The sequence below is a fragment of the Salmo salar genome, chromosome 07 (assembly GCF_965601325.2).
Source record: "Salmo salar chromosome 07, fSalSal1, whole genome shotgun sequence".
Lineage (NCBI taxonomy): Eukaryota > Metazoa > Chordata > Actinopteri > Salmoniformes > Salmonidae > Salmo > Salmo salar.
In genome coordinates, this window is record NC_138297.1 from 18,116,881 (window position 1) to 18,134,445 (window position 17,565).

The window sequence follows — 17,565 nt, forward strand, 5'->3', positions numbered from 1 at the left end:
GGACCTCTATACCAGGAATTGTAAAAGACCCCAGACACCCTAGTCATAGACTGTTCTCTTTGCTACCTCACTGCAAGCGGTACCAGAGCGCCAAGTCTAGGTCCAAGAGGATTCTAAACAGCTTCTACCCCCAAGCCATAAGACTCCTGAACATCTACTCAAATGGCTACCCAGACTATTTGCATTACACCCCCCCCCCCCCCCCCCCCCCTTACACCGCTGCTACTCTCTGTTGTCATCATCTATGCATAGTCACTTCAACTAACCTGTGCACCCGCACATTGACTCTGTAACGGTACCCCCATGTATATAATCTCACTATTGTGTTTTTTCTGCTGCTCTTTAATTACTTGTTACTTTTCTCTCTTATTCTTGTCCGTATTTTTTGAAACTGCATTGTTGGTTGGTGGCTCGTAAGTAAGCATTCTACTGTAAGGTCTACACCTGTTGTGTTCGGTGCATGTGACTAATAAAATTTGATAACACAAGATGATAATCACTAGGATATACGTTTGCTATGAAACGAAATAATTGTACTACTGGTAGAACATATTCCCCGTTTGTTTACTTTCCTATTTTGTTGTGTGTATGTTAGTACACTGGCTTACTAAATCGTTTCAATGACAGCTATGACTTCCTGTCACATGACCAGTGAGGGTAATTAAGTGCCTGTTGTACAATGCAAAAGAGAAAGGAGTGTTTATTGGAAGATTTGCACAGTGGAGTGTCATTTTCATCCTCTATTGGTTCACAACCACACACATAACATGATGTGTATTATGACAGAGCATACAGAATTATTACTCAAGTAAATAAAACAAACACATGAGCCCGATGTGAACTAACCTGGTCCCAGAACTGTTTGTGCTGTCTCGCCAACTCCTGTAGTCATTGTCGACAATACAGCCTTAAGCAGATCTGGGACCAGACTATATGTGAACAGTACCCAAGGCTGCAAAAGGGATGAGGTATAAACTGCTGATAAATGCAATTTTTTTTAAATGTATCATAGTGAACTATTATTTGTCAGTTCCGTCCAACAGTCGAGCATCGTATGCCCTTTCTTTCCCATCTTCCAATAGAAACACAGCAGCTGCTGCTACATTAGTCTAGTAGGTTCTACTGGCTTGGATTACATCATTCACAGTAAAAAAAAATAATCATTATAACGTTTTAAAGTTCTGTGCCTCGTGACACTCATAGAACTGCTATGGTTTTAATGGTATCATATTATGTTCGTTCTGCTTGGAACACATTGAGGTAACACTTAACTTGAACTCTGTTATAAGCTGTCATTGGAGTTTATAACCCTTTGTGACAAATGATACTGCATGTTGCTGCATTCACCTAAGACAACTTAAGTTGGAGAGCACAAATTAAGTGTTACCTTCTAAGGTTGAAAAAAATGATTACAAAAATCGCCCAAAAAGAGATTAACAACATATATGATAGTAATGTTTTTAAGCTACCTCCAACTCACGTCCTTCACATAATTTGTAAGAAAAAGCGCTTCATATCAAAACCAACATTATTTGGAAATTGACCAATCTGTTTTTCTTTATATGTCAATATAGGCGCTGTACAGCACAATTCAATACAACTTATCCAATCGCAATGAACCAGTGCAATTTTGTAAACAGTATAGCGCATATACAATTATATTGATAATACCAATGGTCTGATTGTAGAGTAATCGCTTCCTATGATGGTAATGTATAAAGCCAATGTATAAAGCCATACATGTACAAATGTATAAGTATCAATAATGGAGTATCACATTTGATATGACATGATTAGCAGCTGTAACTACCTGATGAAACAATCCCTAATGGATTCACAATGCGAGTGCTTCAATGAACACAGCAACCGTAAATGATCTGGCAATCTACTTGGTAACATTTATTGAGGGTGTACACACATACACACAATGTATACTGATGTGCCATTTTGCAAAATGTACCAAATTAACATAGACCTTTGTGCCAGATGTCATAAGGATTCGTGAGTAGGCTATGATTGATTCCGCATGTCTTAAGTTCTGAAGTGATACACCTTCAAATACTGTCACCATCGATGCTCTTTCAAAAAATCCGGTGACATGTCTTACTGCAGTATGGATGTTTTATACAGATGATCTCCATTCATCCTATATCACCTGCTATCTAACTGAAGCAGCATCTAAAGAGTTGTAGGGTGCATCTCAATTGTGTTTCCTTGTTGCCTCTTCCTTCTCAAAACCCATTGGAAGAGAAGGTCCGAGGGGAGGAACCTCTGACCTTGTCCTCCAATGTGTTTTGAGAAGGCGAGGGGAGAGGATGCGAGGGAACAAGGAAACACTATTTAGATTCACCCACAGCACAACTTCACTATAACAGCTCACCTTATTCTCAGCCCCTCTGTGATATACACAGTTAGTCACGGAGCTACACTTCACTACATCCTCCCACTCAGCTTAGGGTACTGCTGTTGATTCTAGTAAGGCTATGGTCTATGGAGTTTTAGTAAGAATGCCCTTTGGGTGTAGTGGTGATGCCCCATCGGCCAATCAGACATCCCCGTCCTCGATGCGGACCAGCTGCCTCTCCAGCAGCTCGATCCTCTGGCCCTGGGCCAAGACCACCGAACGGAGGGCCCTCACCTCCGCTAGCACCTCACTCAGCACCTCCTCCTGGAGCAGGGGAGATGGAGGTGAAGAGGGAGAATGCAGTCACACACATGATGACATCCTAAATCGTCACTTTTCTGGCACTTCTACCTCCATACTCATACTTACTTCTCTAAGGGAGACAACCTAAACTTGAGCAATAAGAAACTCTCGTTACAAAATGTTTTGCTAAATCCCAAATCAATTCGTCACATACACATGGTTAGCAGATGTTATTGCGAGTGTAGCGAAATGCTTCTAGTTCCGAAAGTGCAGCAATATCTAACAATTCCACAACAACTACCTAATACACAAACATCTAAGGAATGGAATAAGAATATGTACATATAAATACACGGATGAGCGGCATAGGCAAGATGCAATAGATGGTATAAAATACAGTATATACATATGGGATGAGTAATGCAAGATATGTAAATATTATTAAAGTGGCATTATTAAAGTGACTAGTGATCCGTTTATTAAAGTGGCTACAGTGTGTCCTGGTGAATACACCCCTGCTATGCTTACTACCATACCCACGTATAACCAAACTCCATTCTCACCTCTCTTCTCGCCCTATCGGATGCTCCTTCTCCTTCTGCTCGAGTGACCCTCTGCTGCACCACCCCCTCACTCTCCATTTCACTGGCGGTGGCGGTTGCCGTGGGCGAGGCGGCCTGCCGGGGGACTGTGGAAGAATCTGTCCCGGAGACCTGCGACAGCAGCTTGGGCTTGTTCCTGAGCTTGTCCCGGTGCTTGGAGGGGGTGCCAGCATAGCCCCCGCTCAGAGAGACTAGCAGGGGCGCCGCGTCCTGCCCAGCGATCCAATCCTCGGCCAGGAGTGAGGGCTCCACACCGGCAGTGTCCGGGTACAGGTCCCCCTGGAACAGGTCTGACTGAGGAGGCAAGAGAGAGGGGAGGGGGAGATGGAGGTTTGAGTAAAACTCTCTGTTCCAATATCCACATTGACATGCCACTTAGTAGAACGTCATGTTTTGGGCATGGATTCTAAGTGGGATGCTAGTATGGCTATTGGAATACGGCCTTAGTCCAAAAATGTGTTACTTCAAATGGCTTTGTTTCGAAATGCATGGCTTACCTTCCGTGGTACCGTCATAGAAATGGGCTCTACTTTCCTCTCATGCAATTTGTAGAACCTGCAATATGAGAAAGAGAGGAGACATAGATTAAATCAAAGAAAGAGAGAGAGTGAATGAATGAATGAAAAAGTGACAATGAAAGACGAGATAGAAATTCATTACAGTGGGAGGGAATGAAAGGGGGAATGTAGGAGGGAGAGAGGGGTGAAAGAGAAAACAAAGGAAGCAAATACACAGAGGAAGAATTCAACTAACAACCATGAGGACGTGCTGAAAAATCTGTTCACCTGGCGATCTCACACTTGTTGACGTCCACGCCCCTCTTGCTGAGAAATCCTGCTCCTCGCTGGGGCTCTTTGCTGCTGTACAGGCTGAGGAAATGGACGTAAGGCGACTCGTCCGTCACCTCAAAGTACCGGATGGTGCAGTCCCCCTGAGAGTGATCAACAGAAACGGGACTGAACCAAACATCCAGAGGGGGATTTTCTAATCTGATCATATTCCGCCAGCAGAATTTGTTGAAAGTGTTGTAGGAAATGGTTGTACTGTACCTTTCCACACAGGTAGACCATGTTAGTGTCAGGATCGTAGTAGGGAAGGAGAACACCATTACTGGTGTCCATCTCCTGCACTGCCATTGGCTCAGACATATCATTCTGCAACACAAATACCAAATACTGTTCATTGACTACAGCATTCGAATCCTATTGTTCCCTCGAGGATTGGCAACAACACTTCCTCCACACTGACTTAACACAGGTGCCCCCCGGGGGTGTGTCCTCACTCTCCGTTTACCCACGACTGTGTGCCTTTGCACGATACCAACTCCATCATCAAGTTTGCTGACGACACCACGGTGGTAGGCCTGATACCAACAACGAGTCAACCTATCAGGAGGTAAAATAACTAGCATTGTGGTGCCAGGACATTAACCTCTCACTCAACGTCAACAAAACAAAGGAGTTGATTGTTGACTTCAGGAAGCAGAGGAGGGAACAAGCCACCAAACAACATCAACGTGACTGCAGTAGAAACAGTCAGCATTTTTAAGTTCCTTGACATGGACCAACACCACCCCGGGTTCTCTCCAAATACTACCGCTGCACCATCGAGAGCGTTTTGACCGGTTGCATCACGGCCTGGTACAGGAATTGCTCTGTCCACGACCGCAAGGCCCTCCAGCAGGTGGTGAAGAGGACCTAATACATCACTGGGGCAGTGTTCCCAGCCATCCAGGACATCTAGTTGAAATGGTGCCTGAGGAAGTCCTGCAGCATCAAGGACCCCACACACCCCAGCCACATGGTGTTCACTCCCTTACCGTCAAGCAGACTGTATCTGAGCATGAGGTCTGAGTGCAATCACTTACTCATTCACACACACTTGCTGCTACCACTTATTTACTATTGCTAATACTGCAAAATTAAAAGTCCCCCCCACTACCCCTTCCCTGATACATGTGTAAAAATTGGAACATAAATTGTTCCTTCCTGTATTATACTTATGCTAAAATGTTTATTCTATTGTACTGAAACATTTACTTTATGTATGTATTCTTATCTTTAATTATTTATTATTGTCGTTGCATTGTCGAGATTGTTGGACTGTGTATACCATCTGTATGTATCCCTTATGACTAATAAAACTTAAAACTATGAGCTTGCATTTGAATCTACTCGACCTCATGCTGATAATGTACGTCACTGCTGTGCCTGGCTGAACATGTAGCAGCTGAACCAGTTGATCTGGCTACCTTTCCAAGGCACTATGAAGATTCCACTGTCTACAGTTAGTGTTTACTTAGCTCCCACTACTTGGTCAGTGTGTGTAGTGAACCCCTAGGTGCTGCGGCAAGGGAAAATAAACAGGGCTGACCTGAACGGTACTGTTATGACACCGCAGCACAACACTCACCTCCACCATACACTCCCATAAGACTCAAGGTCATGTACACTGTGTACAAAACATTGAACACATTTCCATGACATAGACTGACCAGGTGAAAGCTATGATCCCTATTGATGTCTCTTCAAAATCAGTGTAGAAGGGGAGGAGACCGGTTAAAGAAGGATTTCCAGGCCTTGAGACAATTGAGACATGGATTGTGTATTGTCTTGCCCTTCAGAGGGTGAACGGGCAAGACAAAATATTTAAGTGTCCTTGAACAGAGTATGGTAGTAGGTGCTAGGTGCACCGGTTTGTGTCAAGAGCTGCAACACTGCTGGGTTTTTCCAAACTCCAGTTTCCTGTGTATCAAGAATGATCCACCACCCAAAGGACATCCAGCCAACTTGACAACTGTGGGAAGCATTGGAGTCAACATGGGGCAGCATCCCTGTGGAACGCCTTCGACACCTTGTGTCAAAACAGTCCATGCACCAATTTAGGCTCTTCTGAGACCAAAGGGGGGGGGGGGGGGGGGGGGGGGGTTGCGCAACTCAATATTAGGGAAGTGTTCCTAATGTTTGGTATACTCAGTGTATATGAAATGTGCCCATCCAGCCACCGTACCGTATCCCACAAGGCCAGCTGCCTTTCACTCATGCGGCTGAATCCCGTGGTCAGGATCTTCCCGTCGGAGAGGAACACGGCCCTCATGGGCCTGGTGCCATCGTGGACCTTCTCTTTCACCTGAGACACACAGCAACAGGTGGTAGGTAGAGTCAATGTCAAAAGCCACTAGTACAGAAGGTAGAGTTCATACAAACTTATACAATACACAGTATTTGGGGGATTTGGCTGAATCCAATTTTCTTTGATAAGAAGGATATTTTCTTAAGCAGTGGAGAGTTTGTGTGTTACAGTCCACTTTGTGTTGGTTACTTTCCCCTTGAAGGATAATAAAGTTGTATTGCTTGTTATTGGTACTTAAAGACCAGAGGAAAAGGTGAAGCGAGAGGGACAGCTGGGTTGAAAAAAATCTGTCTTCTCCAGAAAGATTTATTTAATTTATTTCGCTCACCAAGCGAGGAGTTTTGGTATGGAAGTCAATGAGAGTGTCATATTTGGTCAATAACAAAAAAATATAATGGCTTATTTGCTACGTGAGGTTTATTTGATCTAATTGAAGTTTCATAATACTTAGGTTGTTACGAGCGTACTGATATAAGTAGGACCCGTGACATCCCGGCAAATTATTTTTTCTTTTTCTATCAGAATTGTCTTGAGATGGCGATGCATATTCATGACATGTGGCTAGTAGCATAGCATCTCTGTCCAATGAATACAGGCCGGTTGACATTAACACCCCAAATTCTAATATTCAAAAAAGGATTAAATTAAACTAAATGCATCCATCAATCCAAAGAGAGGAATAGGCAGGAGCTCGACAGCCCACCGTTCCGCTCTGTGGACAACAAATCCCGTTTTTAAAATGGAGATTTACAGTTGAATTCAGACGTTTACATAAACTTAGGTTGGAGTCATTAAAAAAAACTCATTTTTCAACCACTCCACAAATTTCTTGTTATTAACAAACTATAGTTTTGGCAAGTCGGTTAAGACATTACTTTGTGCATGACAAGTAATTTTCCCAACAACTGTTTACAGACAGATTATTTCACTTATAATTCACTGTATCACAATTCCAGTGGGTCAGAAGTTTACATACATTAAGCTGACAGTGCCTTTAAACAGCTTGGAAAAATCCAGAAAGTGATGTCATGGCTTTAGAAGCTTCTGATAGGCTAATTGACATCATTTGAGTCAATAGGAGGTGTACCTGTGGCTGTATTTCAAGGCCTAATCTTCAAACTCAGTGCCTCTTTGCTTGACATCATGGGAAAATGAAAAGAAATCAGCTAAGACCTCAGAAAAAAATTTGTAGACCTCCACAAGTCTGGTTGATCCTTGGGAGCAATTTCCAAACGCCTGAAGGTACTATGTTCATTTGTACAAACAATAGTACGCAAGTATAAACACCATGGGACCACACTGCCGTCATACCTCTCAGGAAGGAGATGCGTTCTGTCTCCTAGAGATGAACGTACTTTGGTGCGAAAAGTGCAAATCAATCCCAGAACAGCAAAGGACCTTGTGAAGATGCTGGAGGAAACAGGTACAAAAGTACCAATATCCACAGTAAAACGAGTCCTATATCGACATAACCTGAAAGGCCGCTCAGCAAGGAAGTACGGAAAAAAAAAAAATATTATGAAATGTATTCACTACTGTAAGTCGCTCTGGATAAGAGCGTCTGCTAATGTCTAAAATGAAAATGTAAAAGACCAAGAAGCCACTGCTCCAAAACCACCATAAAAAAAAAGCCAGACTACGGTTTGCAACTGCACATGGGGACAAAGACTGTACTTCTTGGAGAAATATCCTCTGGTCTGATGAAACAAAAATCTAACTGTTTGGCCATAATGACCATCGTTATGTTTGGAGGAAAAAGGGGGACGCTTGCAAGCCGAAGAACACCATCCCAACCGTGAAGCATGGGAGTGGCAGCATCATGTTGTGGGGGTGCTTTGCTGCAGGAGGGACTGGTGCACTTCACAAAATAGATGGCATCATGAGGAAGAAAAATTATGTTGATATATTGAAGCAACATCTCAAGACATCAGTCAGGAAGTTAAACCTTAGTCGCAAATGGGTCTTCCAAATGGACATTGACCCCAAGCATACTTCCAAAGTTGTGGCAAAATGGCTTAAGGACAACAAAGTCAAGGTATTGGAGTGGCCATCACAAAGCCCTAACCTCAATCTGTAGGTCATTTGTGTGCAGAACTGAAAAAGTGTGTGCAAGCAAGGAGGCCTACAAATCTGACTCAGTTACACCAGCTCTGTCAGGAGGAATGGGCCAAAATTCACCCAACTTATTGTGGTAAGCTTGTGGAAGTCAACCCGAAACATTTGTCCCAAGTTAAACAATTTAAAAAGGCAATGCTACCAAATACTAATTGAGTGTATGTAAACGTCTGACCCACTGGGAATATGATAAAAGAAAAGCTGAAATAAATCATTCTCTATACTATTATTCTGACATTTCAGTCTTAAAATAAAGTGGCGTTACTAACTGACCTAAAACAGGGAATTTTTACTAGGATTAAATGTCAGGAATTGTGAAAAACTGAGTTTAAAAGGTATTTGGCTAAGGTGCATGTAAACTTCTGACTTCAACTGTAGATATCTCGTCATTATATCCAAATCTCTTATGACTTCTTTCCATTCATTTGCATGGGTGTGTCATACGACATAGGACAGACAGGACTCACCTTGAGGACGGTGCCCCGTCGTGGGTCGATGACACGCAACGCCTTGTCCTTGCACACGGTGCAGATGGCACTGCCCTCCCGGTTCCAGCTCACGCTGTAGATCAGGTCGGGGTGGGCATCGGCTATCTGGTAGACCAGCTCCCCGGTGCCCACGTCCCACACACACACCAGGTTATCACAGCCTGAGAGAGAGAGAGTAGACAGAGGGGAGAGAGCCACACATACACACAAAGAGAGAGATACATACAGAGAGAGACAAAGACACAGAGAGAGCGAGAGAGAGACAAGAAAGGAGAAAAGCGATGCAACATTCAAAACAGGTGTTTACAGAAGAGGGTTAAACATGCACACTACCAATCTCAGTTTACCAAGACGTCAACCACAATAAAAGTGCAGAAGTAAAATTGTGTGTAGGAGTTCTGTACTTGTAGACAACTAAAACCTAAATACAAATGTCATATGGATACAATCAAATGTATATGAAAAGCATGCAAATAGTCATAATACAGACATAACACCCTAAGTAATGCAGACAACCAAATTGCTTTCAACATTTAAATCTTAAGCTATAAAAAAATTGAGTCGCAGTAATTTATTGGGTAAATCACCAACGTTTCGGCATCACTGTGCTTTCTTCAGGGTCACCTGAAAAAGAGTTTGTGTGTGTGTGTGTGTGTGTGTGTGTGTGTGTGTATATACAGTGGGGAGAACAAGTATTTGATAACCTGCAAAATCGGCAGTGTTTCCTACTTACAAAGCATGTAGAGGTCTGTAATTTTTATCAAAGGTACACTTCAACTGTGAGAGACGGAATCTAAAACAATAATCCTGAAAAATCACATTGTATGATTTTTAAGTAAATAATTTGCATTTTATTGCATGACAAGTATTTGATACATCAGAAAAGCAGAACTTAATATTTGGTAGAGAAACCTTGGTTTGCAATTAGAGATCATACGTTTCCTGTAGTTCTTGACCAGGTTTGCACACACTGCAGCAGGGATTTTGGCCCACTCCTCCATACAGACCTTCTCCAGATCCTTCAGGTTTCGGGGCTGTCGCTGGGCAATACGGACTTTCAGCTCCCTCCAAAGATTTTCTATTGGGTTCAGGTCTGGAGGCTGGCTAGGCCACTCCAGGACCTTGAGATGCTTCTTACGGAGCCACTCCTTAGTTGCCCTGGCTGTGTGTTTCGTGTCATTGTCATGCTGGAAGACCCGGCCACGACCCATCTTCAATGCTCTTACTGAGGGAAGGAGGTTGTTGGCCAAGATCTCGCGATACATGGCCCCAATCCATCCTCCCCTTAATACGGTGCAGTCGTCCTGTCCCCTTTGCAGAAAAGCATCCCCAAAGAATGATGTTTCCACCTCCATGCTTCACGGTTGGGATGGTGTTCTTGGGGTTGGGGTTGTACTCATCCTTCTTCCTCCAAACATGGCGAGTGGAGTTTAGACCAAAAAGCTCTATTTTTGTCTCATCAGACCACATGACCTTCTCCCATTCCTCCTCTGGATCATCCAGATGGTCATTGGCAAACTTCAGACGGGCCTGGACATGCGCTGGCGTGAGCAGGGGGACCTTGCGTGCGCTGCAGGATTTTAATCCATGACGGCGTAATGTGTTACTAATGGTTTTCTTTGAGACTGTGGTCCCAGCTCTCTTCAGGTCATTGACCAGGTCCTGCCGTGTAGTTCTGGGCTGATCCCTCACCTTCCTCATGATCATTGATGCCCCACGAGGTGAGATCTTGCATGGAGCCCCAGACCAAGGGTGATTGACCGTCATCTTGAACTTCTTCCATTTTCTAATAATTGCGCCGACAGTTGTTGCCTTCTCACCAAGCTGCTTGCCTATTGTCCTGTAGCCCATCCCAGCCTTGTGCAGGTCTACAATTTTATCCCTGATGTCCTTACACAGCTCTCTGGTCTTGGCCATTTTGGAGAGGTTGGAGTCTGTTTGATTGAGTGTGTGGACAGGTGTCTTTTATACAGGTAACGAGTTCAAACATGTGCAATTAATACAGGTAATGAGTGGAGAACAGGAGGGCTTCTTAAAGAAAAACTAACAGGTCTGTGAGAGCCGGAATTCTTACTGGTTGGTAGGTGATCAAATACTTATGTCCTGCAATAAAATGCAAATTAATTACTTAGAAATCATACAATGTGATTTTCTGGATTTTTGTTTTAGATTCCGTCTCTCACAGTTGAAGTGTACCTATGATATAAAATTACAGACCTCTACATGCTTTGTAAGTAGGAAAACCTGCAAAATCGGCAGTGTATCAAATACTTGTTCTCCCCACTGTATGCATGCATGCATGTATACACACATATATATACATACACAGTGAGCACCATAATTCATTGGACAGTGACCATTGTTTTGGTTCTGTACTCTAGCACTGAGTTTGAAAGGACACAATGACAATGAGGGTGAAGTGCAGACTGTCAGCTTTAATTTGAGGGTATTTTCATACATATCGGACAAACCTTTTAGAAATTATAGAAGCTTTTGTACATAGTCCCTCCCATTTTCGGGCATCAAAAAACGTTGGACAGTTTAACATAATGTAGAATAAAGTAATCATTGTTAATATTTGGTCGCATATCCTTTGCATGCAATGACTGCTTGAAGTCTGCGATGCATCGACATCACCAGACGCTGGGTATCTTCCCTGGTGATGCTCTGCCAGGCCTGTACTGCAGGCATCTTCAGTTCTTGCTTGTTTCGGGGACTTATTGCCTTCAGTCTCCTCTTCAGCATGTAAAATGCATGTTCAATTGGATTCTGTTCCGGTGATTTACTCAGCCAGTCAAGGATTTTCCACTTTTTGGCTATCAAAAAACCCCTTCGTTGCTCTAGCAGTATGTTTAGGGTCATTGTCTTGTTGCGTGATGAAGTGCCATCCAATGAGTTTGAGGCATTTGGTTTTATCTGAGCAGATACAATATTTCTGTAGACTTCAGAATTCATTGTTCTACTTCTGTCTGCAGTCACATCATCGATGAAGACAAGTGAGCCTGTTCCACTGGCAGCTATACAGGCCCAAGCCATAACACCCCCTCCAACATGTTTCACAGATGAGGTGGTATGCTTTGGATCATGGGATCATGGGCATGTATGGCTGCCATGGGCATTTTTTCTCTGCACTTTCCTCTTTCCATCACTCTGGTACATGATAATCTTTGTCTCATCTGTCCACAATACTTTTTCCAGAACTCTTGGGGCTCTTTTAGGTGCTTTTTAGCTAACTGTAATCTCGCCTTTCTGTTCTTCAGGCTTATCAGTGGTTTGCATCTTGTAGTGTAACCTCTGTAGTCCTGCTGGTGTAGTCTTCTATGTATGGTAGACTTTGAAACATCTACACATGCATCCAGGAGAGTGTTTTGATCTGTTGGGATGTTGTCAGGGGGTTTTCTTCACCATAGAGAGAATTCTCCGGAGAATTCTCCACTACAGTGATTTTCCTCAGTCTACCGGGTCTTTTGACATAATTGAGTTCACCGGTTGTTTTTTTCTTGTTAATGATGAACCAAACTGTTGACTTGGGTATGTCCAGGGTTTTTGCAATGTTCCTGATTGATTGATTTTCAGCCTTATGACGGCCAGCTTCATTTACATCGACACTGCTGTCTTCCTCATGTCGTCACACCCCAACAACAACCTCCAAAGGCAATAAAGTCTAGAATCAATACTATTCATCAACAGCTCTCCTACATTCACTAACGACACAAATGAATACACCTGCCTAACGACACATCTGTGAAGCCAATTCAACAAATACTTGTAGTACCTTAAAATGGGGGGACTGTGTACAAAAGGTGCTGTCATTTCTAAACGGTTCAGCCGATACATATGAAAATACCCTCAAATTAAAGCTGACAGTCTGCACTTCACCCCCATTGTATCCTTTCAAACTCAAAGTGCTAGTTTATCCGCCATTAGTCAGCACCTCTACATAAAATAATTCTCTCTGGGTGTGCGCTAGCTCATGTTTGTTTTTATTCGAACATTTGAAACCTTCCCACGACCTCTTAAACTGTTTAGTTTCATGTTAACCTTAACCACAGTCTCCTTTAAAACTCGCAAACCACATCAAATGTATTTATAAAGCCCTTTTTACGTCAGCAGATGTCACAAAGTGCTTATACAGAAACCCAGCCTAAAATACCAAACAGCAAGCTATGCAGAAGTAGAAGCACGGTGGCTAGGAAAAACTCCCTAAAAAGGCAGGAACCTTGGAAGAAACCTAGAGAAGAACCAGGCTCTGAGGGGTGGCCAGTCTTCTTTTGGCTGTGCCGGGTAGAGATTATAAGAGTACATGGCCATTAAGGCCAGATCGTTCTTCAAGATGTTCAAACGTTCATAGATGACCAGCAGAGTCAAATAATAATCACATGCTGTTAATTGCAAGGGAAGGAAACTCAATTCCTAGCTTGTATAATGAATTTGGAATTGAACTGTTTGTCATGTAACACCTCTCCAGTACATTTAGATCTGTCCTTAGACTCTCCCCATTTACATTGACTGCTACATGTTAGCCTTCTCTGGCAATCACACAGGGTCCAATGTTCGACACATGGGTGGCTAACTAGCTAGCTACATGCTACCCTGACTCGTGACCAAACTGTGTCCTAACACTATCATTATGTCTACATTTCCAGGTGTGAGCGAGACTACATGCAACACTTCCCTCTTAAAACACTCAGTTCTTCTTTCTCAGAAAAATCCTAACATAAGAGGTCTCACATTATCATGGACCTGGGGATCCAATTGTGCCCCTACCATGTCTACCTTTCCTTGCCTTTTACCAATCACATTCATTGATACAAGAGGCATCGCTAGTGGGTTGGATAGTCCAAAGACAGACTACTTGAGGTGCAGACATTGTCCTCTGCCATGTGTTGTCCTCTCAGACGGCCATGGCATTATGATCACACTATCCGACGTGAGACAACGAGGTGCAGATAGGTGAGATTACCTGCAGTTAGGAGGATGTTGAAGGCTGTCGGGTGCCAGGCCAGGATCCCCACTCGTTTGCTGTGGCCCTCCAGTGTCACTACAGGCTCTGTCATTGGCCCAGTCAGCCCTCCATCAGGGACCTCCCAAACCTGTCATAGACAATACAACCAATGACAACACTTTGTAACAGGAGTAGAGCATACAACTGAACCTTTGTTTCAATTCTACAGGCCTAACCAATGACAGCATCTGCAGCATTCTCAACACAGATATTCCCTCTGGATAGTAGAACATATATCACAAGGCCAACATAATGCCATCATATAATAGGACATCTGCTATGTCTCCTTAATGAACACATAACTATCATCCAGCAGTCCGCCTAAATCTAAGCAAAGATCTGGACAAGGGTTGAAAGTGTCATCACAGACTACTGTGATCTGCTTATGCTGCTTTTTTAGAGGGCAGCTACGTTCCCATCACTCACCTTTACGGTGCAGTCCTCCGAGGCACTGGCGATGATGTTGTCGTCATGAGGACACCACTGGACGTCCAGCACCGGGGCCGCGTGTCCACACACCGTGGGAGTGGCCTGGTCAATCCTGCCACTCTGTGGGAGAGAAGCAGGTGTAAGGTGGGCCTGGTGACAATTCATCATCAGATAAGTCACAACCTCCAAGGTAGATCTCAATAGTACTTACTCACCAACCGAAAAGCACTGTTTTACATGAAAATCAGTGGGTCAGGAAGACTGAGTTGCCGACATATTGCTACAACCCATCCAGTAACGTCAGCCGAGTAAGAGCAATTCCATGGCAACGGAATTACGCGTTCACTTTAAAATGTCAAACAAAAGCCAAGATTTCAAAGTTTAACAAACCATTGAACTCTATGCACAATGACTACTTTGAACAATTTACATGGTCAATAAAAAATAAACAAAAACATTTACTGGAAAAACTGTGCAGATGCAAGTTTGGTAACAGAATTAAGGTAAAATCGCCCTCAGTTTTATTCTAAACTTTGTTGGTGCAGAGTTCTTCAGAGTTCTTCCTCAATGTGTTTTTGTCAAATGTTCTGAGTTCTATGGTTTGTTAAACTTTGAAATCAATGGTTTTTGTTTGGTATATATTTTAAAGTGAAAAATGATTATGCTGAGTCTCAGCATAATACCATTACCATGGAATTGCCCATAAACACCTTTAGGGTATTGAACCGATGCTTATCCTCAATCTGAGAGAGGTTGGATGCTTAAGTGGGCAAGTACAAACCTTGTTGAGTGGCAGGACGAGGAAGGCCCCTCCTCCGCCTGATTCAATGATGACTGCGGTGAATTTGGGGTTCACAGCGCAGAGGGGCCCGTCCCATGTGACGCGGGACACTCGGACATCATCGATGCAGTGCTCAGCCTTCCAAGCCTGGGCGAAAACGTGCCTGAACTTGCTCTGTCTGACCACGCCTCTTCGGAACGACATGACTGACGAGAGAGATATTACTTGTTAACCATAATGCACCCTAAGCAACAACATGACAAATCGATGTGGAGGTTTTTATCCTCAACTTGTAATGATGTAGCTAGCCTATGCAGCCACACCACAGGTGAGAAATGTACCATGGTTCCAATATATCTACCACATCAAATACATATTGAGACACTCGCATGCAAGTAGCGATTAGAATTCATCAGAATTCTGGTGGTGGTAGTTTTGCTTCTTGCGAGTCAGTACTAATAGGCCTACCAGCTACCACGTGCCTATGAGTTCCAAAACTTTTTGAGCCATGTTCTTTTAAGAACATCCTCAAGGAGGCTACAATGTCAAGAGTCAAGCCTATGAAACAAATTGTCTCGTCCTGTCTCTGTGAAACCCCTATCAGCTCAATACGAGCTGATTGGGGTACACAATATGGCACTAACCAATAAATAAATGTATATTCAGTTAGTCAGTAACATTTAATGAGGCTGGGGATAAGTAAGTAAATAATGTGCAACAGCCAAATTCTCCAATAATGTGAGTCAGTCAGTTCTAAGAAGAACATTTGGGGAGGGGTTGGCAGCTAGAGAGAGACAACTACAGAGGGGAGGGGGTGCCACTCAATGCTTTATAGCTGACGATACAGTATCCATCTAAACAAGGGTGTTAACATGTGTTACATCTAACCTAACAATGTAGCCTACAACAACATGATAGTGAGAAATGTTGGCTTGGCTTGCATCCAGATCATTTGAATGTAAGATTGTCACTGGGAGTGGTAGGTGTAGTTAGCAAATACTGTAGATGCACAACGCACATTATTAGCATCAACATTAATGGAAAAGGTGGGTCAGAAAATATCAAAATAAAAGGACACAAAATACAACTAAGAGAATGTAACAAATAGCCTAAAAGTAGCCTGCCCTACTTGGAGAAGCGATTCGACAATGTGAGGTTTTAGGAGATTTTAATTCGACTATACAATAGCAAGGAGTTTTAGTTAAACAAAACTGACATTTTTGTTCAGTTACTCTACCTCGATTTCAGGCAACTTCAATTGGAAAAGATAAAGGCCGAAGACTAGAACGTGACAAGAGGAAGCGAATAGAATAATCCGTCACCAGCAGTAACTTAATCCTTTGCTATGTCTGAGAGACGGCTACACAGCCGACCTACCACAATGGCAGGGAATAATTGTTGTAGATGGATAAACACAAGCGATGATTAGCGCTCAAGAAAAATAAAGACGCGCGGCGCACAATCCTGTTGCAAAATTAATTTCCACCTAGTTGGTTAAAAAATGCGTATCTGTGGTGCAATATTTAAAATGAACAAACATGTAAAACGCGTCAAAACATTGGTAAATGAAAATGTAGACAACAAGGGAATGGTTACCGGGAATTATGGGCGTGCGACGGGAGAGATGCTGACACTTCACACTCTGTGTTGGAATGATTACTGTTTGGAACAGACTTCCAGACTTCCGCCCCTGGCAGGATATAGTGGATGTAGCGTTGTTGTATCCATCGCATTTCTCAACAGTATTCTATTGGATTGGCTTGCTGCACTAAAAACAAAGGCCTACTGTACTACCTGAAATGCCAAACAAGTGTTGGAAATATGTGTGTAAGTGACGTATTCTGTCAACGTTGGCATTACATGACGGCAGCAAAAATATATATATTTTGAACCACATCAGAAGCATTTATCAGGCCATACATGTACTCATGTGACTGAAATAACAATAACGAGAATATATAGATGGGGTACAGGTGTTGTGGCGAAAATCTCCCCCTGCCAGAATCCCCCCCCCTTTCGCGTTAACGCGCACGCACTCAATTCTTCATTGCTGCGACTTGCTTGCAAATTGAGATCACTGATCACGTTAAACTTCGTTAAATTATAATTTTTTTGTGTCGGATTTACCGCGGGGGGAGGCACGAGTAATGTCTGCAGTTTTCGGTTTGGCTATTTATTTGAAGTGTATTAGTCTATAAATAAATCTCTTTGACAAAATTCGTCATCTCTCCCATCTCTTATTCGACTAGTAGTTGTTCTGAAGTGTTTATTGCTTGCCTACATTTTACTCCCTCCTCTATGTTTAATATAACACACATTAATTATTAATTTCGGTTGCCTATCCTGACGAAAAGTTTGTTCTATAG

General features: G+C 43.0%; 1 protein-coding gene across 2 annotated transcripts; it reads right to left on the reverse strand.

Moving 5' to 3' along the window:
* Positions 1–684: 684 nt before the first annotated feature.
* On the reverse strand, positions 685–16,948 carry LOC106608653 (coronin-1B). Of its 2 annotated transcripts, none has more exons than XM_014206734.3 (11): positions 16,796–16,948; positions 15,200–15,405; positions 14,416–14,538; positions 13,948–14,077; positions 8,964–9,145; positions 6,259–6,378; positions 4,299–4,403; positions 4,035–4,180; positions 3,747–3,804; positions 3,211–3,543; positions 685–2,668 (listed from the first exon to the last, which is right to left on the reverse strand). In XM_014206734.3, exons 2-11 carry the CDS (start codon positions 15,401–15,403, stop codon positions 2,546–2,548), a joined length of 1,524 nt encoding a protein of 507 aa, XP_014062209.1. In that variant the 5' UTR covers positions 15,404–15,405; positions 16,796–16,948; the 3' UTR covers positions 685–2,545. The 2 variants fall into 2 exon arrangements, with proteins under 2 accessions (XP_014062209.1, XP_014062210.1); XM_014206735.3 differs by lacking the exon at positions 16,796–16,948 and adding an exon at positions 16,437–16,765.
* Between the last annotated feature and the right edge of the window lie 617 nt (positions 16,949–17,565).